We start from the raw sequence: 9,154 nt of genomic DNA, 5'->3' as shown, positions 1-9,154 counted from the left end.
TTATGGTATGGGACGTGGTCAGTAGGAGTGATATCGTCCCCCAAATATGTGTATTTATTAATTAAATTAGTGAAAATACATACACATCTTATGCGACCCCCTACACGCATTCAGGTTCATTGTGATGGACAAAGACAGTTCCAGCAGGACAATGCGTTACCTCACGCAGCATGAATTGCAACAAACAGGCTCCAGGAACAATTTTCTGACTAAACAATTCCATTGGCCCCCTTAATCCCCACTCATAAAAGTTATTGATAATAATTGCGATTCTGTCGAACGTGCTGTTAAGGAGAGATTACCCCCACCTTACTTAATATGTATTTGTGGATTGCCTTGAAGATTTTGATTTGCAAGTTACATCCCGCATTACTGCAGGTATTGGTAGAGCTCATGCCAAATCTTGTTAAGGAGTAGTTCTGTGCGGTGTCAAGCCAATAAGGACTCAACGCGATAATTAAAAGGTATACCAGTTATTTTGGCACTTCAGTGTATTAACTATATATTATTGTACTAAAATTTTAAAGGAAGTAACAACATCTAAAAACTTCAAAGCATCGTTCATGTTCCAATATCATCCACTTGCCGCTTCTAGCCACAGAGACACTCCTTCCCCCGAAAACTGGCCTGCCACAGCCCCACAGTTTCATCTCACTTCACTCGTCCTTCGTGATTTTTATTGCTCGGAGTATCTTCACATTATCCACTTCACCTCTATTACAAAAGATAGTCAAATAGGGACTCTAATCTTTCACACGTCTGCCGTCTGTCTGGTCATGTTATGTGAGCACAATCAATAGAGGAGACCGGGACAAGTTGTCTAAACTTTATTTTTTTAAAGGTTGTAAATGAAGCAGAAAAACTTTCTTTTATTGCTTGGATGATTTGTATAGTATCTGCAATAAAGTTGTATTTTTCTTTTGAAACTACTATATTTTGTATATTTTTTACATAATTTTTGTGAACCTTTGCAGAGTTTGCACATTTGCATCGTCACGGGGAAGTTGGCGAATAGTATGGGGTGAGTCGGCAAATTGGAAAGACTCATAATAAACATGGAAAATTTGACATAAAACCTCAAGGATGTTTTAAACAAGCAAGTACATAAAACTTACCAATAAGTAAAATAAAACGTGGATTTTTTTTTTTTTTAATTACCTGCCAATCTGGAATATTATGTACTGTGTAGTTGCATTTCATAATCAAGGATATTTATTGATTGGAATATGGATAAATATATGTGACTTCCAATTCCCTACTTTAAAAGACACCGAGTTTAAAATTTTAGAGATTGTTCCATTTTTTACATCAATGTTTTCCTTATTAAAACTTGCAACAATTCCAAACATTAATGAAAACCATATTTAAATGATTGAAATGAAAATTGACAGTACTATTACACACTTTTTGAGACAACAATATGATAGGAAGATTCAACTGCATCTCTCTCTCTCTCTCTTTCTCTCTCTCTCTCTTTCTCAATTTACGGCTCAAAGTACATTCATAAAAATGGTAGAAAAAATATTTTCTTTTCATTCCTCTTTTTTATTTTGTTGAAGAGGGAAAAAGAATATGATATAGAGTTCCAACGGACAACAGACGAATTAATTTCAAAGTAAAAGACCTAATTTTAAACTTTAAGCTTTTTCCTGCTGTACTGTAAAATTTAATTGAAAACATTACTTCGTAACTACATTTCACGATGCGCATGATTAAAAAATTGGAAAGCATCAGTGGCGGCGATTCAAGGGGCAACCCCCCCCCCCCCCAACACACACACTTTTTATGGTTAATTTATAGAATTTTCTAATTTAGGAACCAAAACTAGATGTATGGAAGAACCAGAAATGTCAAAATTTTCGCAACATAATTTATTTGCTTTACTTTGTATATCTGTATACAAAACATTGTTGAGTACAAGCAGTAAAAGCTTCAGTTTATTTATTCATTGTTTAGATATTACTAAATCAATTATTTTACCTAAACAAGCCATACTTGTTTTTTGAAATTATTACCAAGCGTTTATGACTTCTCAAAATACTTTGCGGGTAAATAATTGAGGCAGTGAGAAGCAAAGGGATACAAGTGGACATTTTCAAGTTTTCAGTAAAACGTGTTTAAAAATAAGGTCCTAGGTAGGCTTTCATTGAAATTTTTTTCTAAATCATGTTGTATATAGCAGCACCTACGAGGGCTACTGGTACTATCTTGACCCAAGCCAGAAGGGAGGTTCACCTATGTCTCCATCAAAATTTTAATTTTGCCACATCCCTTTGCTTCTCAATGCCTCAATTCATGTCTGAGTGTTGCTTCGGGGAAGTTATTGCATACATAATTCATCAAAATCTTAAGAAAAACGTGAGTTAATGTTATTTTGGATCAATTACCTCTGATCTGCTCTCAAAACCAGCCCCTCACTTATAAACCCCAACCGCCGCCTTTGGAAAGCATCAATTTTTTTGTTTATTTGCAAATATACCTATGAGGAATAGTCAGAGGCGCATTTGTAGGTTTTGGGACTCGTCGCAATACACTTTTGGTGCCCCTTTAGAACCTTAGACATATGAACAGAGTTATTCAAATCATTTTTCTTGGAGCCACTTCGAACTCCCCTTCGGAGCCAGTCGTGTGGTCCCTTACAACCGCCACAACTTTAAGATGTCTGTGATATGGCAATTCCGCTACTGGGGTAGTTTAGCCGCTTCGTAAATGTTTTTTTTTTTTTCCTTTTTTTCTTTTTTTTAAGAAATCAAATTTGCATGCATGATGACCGAGGGGGAAGGGGTAAAAATACCACTGTATAAAAGAAAATCAATAGTTCAAAGGGGGGGGGGGGGCAGTTCATAAATTCGACAGCTCACTGGGCATGGAAACTTACAAGTCAAGTCTTGTTTTTTTGGGTTGCCCTTTCCCCAAAAGGGAACGCGCCCTCCCCAAATTCAAGATATATCACCCCCAGAGCGAGTGCCCCCCAAAACGAGATAAAATGAATACTTCTCGAACGCCCCATTAAAAATTACAATGGCGCACTATGCGCCAATGCCCCCCCCCCCTCCTTGGGAAACCCTTTTTTCGGTGGGATGAGATATTCTGTTATAATTTATTGATGCAATTAAAGTTTTGACTGGACCCAGGTAGCACAAACCATCGGATTTACGTTGGAGAAAGGTTGAAAATGCATCGCAATGGTTGGAAATATGTTTTGGTTAGGCTCATCCGATCATTCGAAGCATCGGAGGATGGTTTAAAACCAACCTATATCCGACTAAACGCATTCCCAACTTATTTCTAACCTTCAAACCTGTTTAACATTTACGCCCATTTATTGCAAGCTCGTTGCTGATTTGCACGTTCGGCGAAGCGTGCGTAATGCGTTCCATAAGCCCCCCCCCCCCCCTCTGCAGTTTTGTTAAGACCCCAGGACTTGAAAGGGGTGAGGGAGGGGTGCGCCGGAGCATAGCCATTTTCTTCTTCATTCCAGGGTCTCATATACACATTCACACGTGTCGTACTTGCTAACGGCGAGTGTTGAATCCTTGCAAGTACTCAAGTCTTTCAAAGTAAATCAATTCATTTTTCCAACTATTTTTCTTTCTTCCAATAAATTTAAAACTAAGATAAAACATTGTTTGTGTGTGTGTGTGTGTGTGTGATTATTAAATGCATTCTACATTTATTTGTTTTCCAAGCACGACAAATCATTGTGGGTGTGCAGGCCCAGATTTTTTCGTTTTAAACTACTTGAATTTTTTCTACAAATTCGTTTTGGCAGGGGTTTTAGGGGGAGGTTGTTTCTAGGGGTATTTTCTCTTTTTCGGGTGGGGGGGGAGGCCTCCGATGAATCAAAATTCTTAAAATTTTTGCGCATATTCAAACTGTTTTTTTTTTTTTTTTTTTTTTTTTTTTGATAGATGCTGTAACTAGTTTTCTTCAGAATTTTGTGAATGCTTTGAATTCGTTTCAGAATTTCGTGTTGTTCTTTGTTTAGCTTCGGTAATTTTAAACGCATAATATTTAAAAATAGTTTCCTCATCATACAAATTACATGTGCAATTTACCATAGAAATAAAATTGTGTCTTTGAATGAGCTAATAATAAAAGAAAAATTTAAAAAAAATCAGTGATTATGAACTTTTGAATGAAATGGGAGAGTATAATAGTTCGGCAAAACAATAAAATAAGTACTTTCATAATATTCAAGTTTCACCCACGTCATTTTAATTGCTATGGAGATTTACTAACTAAATGTTTACGCGTATGTTTTTTTTTTTTTTTTTTTTTAATTTTTATTCTTATTTCAGGTCAAAGCAAAATTGAACCTTCAAACAAGCTAGGTTATTTTTCATGGCAGAATTTTAAAGTCAAAAATTTTATTCTGTCTTAAGAATAACCTTGCTGGTAATTAATATTTCCTGAAAAAGAAAAAAAGAAACTAATGTATGCTTATGAAGATAATTTTGGAGTAATTATTCAGAAAAATAAAAGGTAAGAATTATCAATATCTTAATTTTTGTTCATATTTTATTGAAACGTTTGTAAATGATAGGGAAATGATAAATTGTATTAAATTCAGCCATTTTATCATTTTATGTTAATATGACTGAAAATTATTCTTTACACTCGTTCTTCTAAGAGCACCTCGTAATACTTATTTTATTAATGAAATGCTACAGTTAAAGTAGATAACATTGGAAGATAGTTGGTTTAGCGTTGAAATTCATAGTGGAATAACGTTAGAAATTGTAGGTTAAGCGTTGTTTTTTTTACATCGAAATTACGTTTGGAAAGTGTTAGTTTACTGTTGTGTTTTACATTGGAACAACATTAGAAAATGTTGGTTAAGTGTTGCTTTTTACATCGAAATTACGTTTTTAAATGGTTAGTTTACTGTTGTATTTTACATTGGAATAACATTGGTTGAACGTTGTATTTTACATCGAAATTACGTTTGTAAATGGTTAGTTTACAGTTGTATTTTACATTAGAATAACGTTGGAAACTAACCAATAACCAACCGTTGGATAACCGTTTTCCGACGTACCGTTTTAAGGTACGTTCCGACGTAAGATGCCGACGCTGGACCAATGTAATAGGATAACGTTGGACCAATGTTCGTGTGCTAGCTGGGGAGGTTAGGGCGGAACACTTACCATCTAGAAAGTTTCAAGAAAGTCACTTTTACTACCAGAACGATTTTGTCCTGCTTATTTATAATTCTGAAATACTGGTGAGAGAGGAATTTGATGAGGTCTGAAATACTGGGGGGGGGGGGGGGGGGGGGGCTCCCTAGTTTCGTCGCTTGTGGTAACGTCGCTCGTGGTTCAGGACTGCGTACAAGCCTTGCAGATAAAAATTATGACACATTGTTTGTTTGGCAACACAACTGATTGCGATCCGCCGGTCTGTCTATGATGCAATAACGAAGCATTGCAGATGTAAACATGAGCGCTAGTGCGAAAATGTGAATGCGCTTTAATTCTGTAAATTGCGCGCAGACATAACTGAGTGCTATATTCCTACTGCATTCTACCGTAAATGCAGATTTTTTGTCTCAGCAAGGAAATTTATTTGTCCATCCTTTGTTTGAAAATTGAAAATAAACTTTTTTGATTTTACATATTGCTATGCATTCACCTAATACTGCTTCCGAAGAAGTTTGTTCTGATTCAATAATTGATGGAAAAGAAGATACTTTGCAAAATTCAGTTCGTTCTGAAACAACATTAAAAAATAGTTCTTCCCTGCATAAAATTAAAGGAGATGGTTATTCAAAAGTTTTAGTTTTATACACAGGTGGTACTATTGGTATGCTTCGGACAGAAAGTGGAGGTATGTTTTATGTTTGCTTGCTTTGTTTATGAACTCTTTTTGAATAATTTCTAGGCTTAATTTTCAGTTTTTTGGGGACCCTTTGTGTGGAGGGGGCGATATTTATGGGAGGAGTGTGCCGTTGGAGGGACGGGGACACCGCGCTGATAATGCTGCTCAGTTTAGGGTCCTTACCTTCAGAATAACTAAATAGAAATTATAGAAAAAAACTTTTAAATTCATGTAAATGAACTTTCTGATTTAGAGCAAAGTATCAGGCTAAAAATGTATAGACTTGAACAAAAGAGTCAGAGGACACATGATCCAGTTATTGAAGTTGATTAAAATAGAAGATGTGTTAGTTTGGCTAAATTTCTTCAAATATGGCAGAACCAGATGTCATAGCTTTTTTTTTTTTTTTTTGCTCAAGATATTTTGGGAAAAATCGGTACTTCCATGTTTCACACCAAGGAAATAATTATTTATTGCAAATGCCCACAAGTTTGGCTATTATGAACTCATAACTTCTCTTGTCTTATAATACCTCTGAGCTTTACAAGATAAAAATACTAGTGCTGAGCACAAGTGATGTGAGACATCAAAAATAATAATTAGCCTGCGAAAGGGGGGGAGATCTGATTTTTAAGACAATGCAAATAAGCATGCAGTCATGTCCTGTAGAAAGACAAAAAATTGCCGTAGTTGCACTTCTTGGAAAGTTGAGGATGACCCATGTCCGCACTACCAACTGTGCCCAAAGCTTGTCAGCAGAGGCACGTATTGAGCACACTTTGCTTAAATCTGTACACATACCTTCTTCACTAAAGAAATATCCAAGGTGAGATTTTCACCATGACAAAAATGTTAAGTGAGAGTAGGACTTTAGGACTTAGGTATATGGGAATGGCCTGAAAATAGATTTTTGTTGAGTGTGATTTAAGAAAAAAAAGAAGGAATTTTTGCCATTACTAATTCCTAACGCAAATCCGAACTTCAAGAGGGTTATATACTATAAGAGGGTTATATATAGTATTTGGAATAGTTCACCAAAAGCAGCTGTTACTTAGTACTTACAATGGGGTGGATAGTTTATGGAATGAAAGAAAAGGTGCTAAACCCCAAACCAAGAACTGCGACCAGAGGTATATTTTACCAGACAGTTTGTACTAGAAGAGAGAGCTCTTGTTCTTTGTTGGGGTTTGATAAGTTTACCAGGAAGAGCCTAGCTGTACCTCAGAGCCTGTCTGGTGGTAATATTTGTATTGATTCCTTTTTTTTTTTTTTAGTTTATGCTCCAGAGACAAGTATTATGGAAAAAAGAATAAAATTATATCCTCAACTTCATGACACAACTGCTGCTGAAGATTATGCAATTGAGCATCCAGAGAAAAATTTTATGATATTACCGTAAGTTTATAACTTTTTTCAGTATGAATTACTCAACAAAAAGATGGCACAGTGGGCTCTAGATTAACGAATTCACATGGGACTGGGAAAGGGGGGGGGGGGTTCAGAAAAGTCAAATTCAGGTTTAAGTGAATATATATGAAATAAATATAAGGTAGGTGCAGGTATTAAGGCCTGTCGGCAAATAAGGCTAAAAGAACAAAAATACAATTGAAAATGTCCGTATCCACTGAAGGATGCACTTGTAGGTAGCTAATACTCATAGATGTCATTTCATACTGGTTCCGACCAGGGCGACGTTATTCGTTTGTGCGGCATGGTTGTACAACATGAATAATAAAAAATTGTCCGACTGAATGTTAAATAATTTTTGTAATATTACTATTTTAGATATAGTTTTGTGCCCCAGTTCTCTGTTCTCAATGCTTTTCTCGATCTTTGCTGTCTGAATTATATATATAAACCAACTATTGTACTTTTGTGTATTTCTTCCTACATGATGTCAACAGCTAAGAAGGCCTACCAAATTTAATCGTATGCCTTATTATACTCTTTTGTTTTTGCAACAGTGTTTGTCAGTTTTACATCTTATTTTAAATCTTTCACAATATATATTATAGATGTTTATAAGTCGTTACGACTATTTACTAATTAGCTCAGTGTTATAGTAGTACCCCAAGCAGACGTTCTGAAAAGTTTTACCACCCACATGGTTTAAGATTCCAGTTCGGTCGATGAAAAATACAATGTGCGGCTCGCTACATTAAAAAGTACAGCAATTCAAAAATTTATGCCTACATCAGAGAAAATTATGAAAAAAAACCCCCACAAATTGTTAAAAGAAAAGCCATTAATTATCAGAGAACATTAGTCATCAAAGACCTATTTAACATAAACAAGAAAGAGATGAAAATAAAAAAGACGTAAACCCTCAATGCAGGAAATGATGCTTAAAAAAACGATTCAATATGGTACTGTCACACACTTGTGAGAGGATAAAATGAATGACATGAGACTACAGTCAAGTCCAGACTTACGCGAGAGATGCGTTCCAAGACCCCTCTCATAAGTCGAAATTTCGCGGTGTGGAAAAGGGTATGTGTAAAAACTTTCATAAGCATATCCAATTATTTTATACACTTGTAAAAACCACCTCAAACTGTTAAAAACCATTTCTTAACTATACATTACTGTTTCTTATATTAAAAAAAAAAAAACTGAATTTTCATTTTTATTTTAAATAAAAAAACTTGTTTTATTCAACATAAAATACTGCTACTATGCACGAAATCAATGATCAATGGGAAAGAAAGACATAAAACAAACCAGTATGGTAGTACAGTATGAAGTAAGGAAAACAGATACACAATAGTTTTACTGTACAGTTGATCCAGTAATGATACTTGTAACTTTAAAAAATGAAGATGTTGATGATTTAAGTTGCGTGACCAAATCGTTAATTCTTATATATTTTTAAATGCAACTGCTTTGCTAGTTCTTTTATAACGTTTCTATTTGTGGCAACACCCCTATTCCTGCTTTCTTAAATTTACAAAACAAGAGCAGCTTCCATTTTCATATTTTTTGCATTTTTCTTAGATACTACTTGGTGAACTTGGTGGACGATTCACTCATACTTTATTGTTGTACTACCTTCGACGCATTTTATAGTTATTCAATCACATAATCTTTAGCTTTTCTTTAACTGTCAGAAATTTTCTTTTTCTTTCGATCTTCACAAGATAAAACATCCCTCTTAGGTGTCATTATATTTCAACAACTTTCATATTTAGAATGAAAAAAAATATAGAAAATGAGAAGTAATTATTTGTATAAGCGATGTCTCGAACCAGTACGATGTGGGAACTCCCACTCTGTGATCCTAAAGGGATAAAGGTCCATTCAGGAAAAAATTTTTTAATAGCCAATAACAAAGCCG

At 35.0% G+C, this 9,154-nt stretch overlaps 1 protein-coding gene across 1 annotated transcript in view; it reads left to right on the top strand.

Moving 5' to 3' along the window:
- The first annotated feature begins 5,624 nt into the window (after positions 1 to 5,624).
- LOC129231117 (L-asparaginase 1-like) overlaps positions 5,625 to 9,154 on the top strand; it is a 67,693-nt gene continuing 64,163 nt past the window's right edge. Inside the window, exons 1-2 of the mRNA XM_054865363.1 lie at positions 5,625 to 5,829; positions 7,095 to 7,215. Of these exons, the coding sequence (XP_054721338.1) occupies positions 5,625 to 5,829; positions 7,095 to 7,215 (326 nt within the window). The remainder of the gene's footprint in view (positions 5,830 to 7,094; positions 7,216 to 9,154) is intronic.

Source organism: Uloborus diversus, chromosome 10, assembly GCF_026930045.1.
Source record: "Uloborus diversus isolate 005 chromosome 10, Udiv.v.3.1, whole genome shotgun sequence".
In the NCBI taxonomy this organism is placed as follows: domain Eukaryota; kingdom Metazoa; phylum Arthropoda; class Arachnida; order Araneae; family Uloboridae; genus Uloborus; species Uloborus diversus.
The sequence above is the reverse complement of the archived record's forward strand: the minus strand, read 5'-3'. Positions and strand labels throughout refer to the sequence as shown.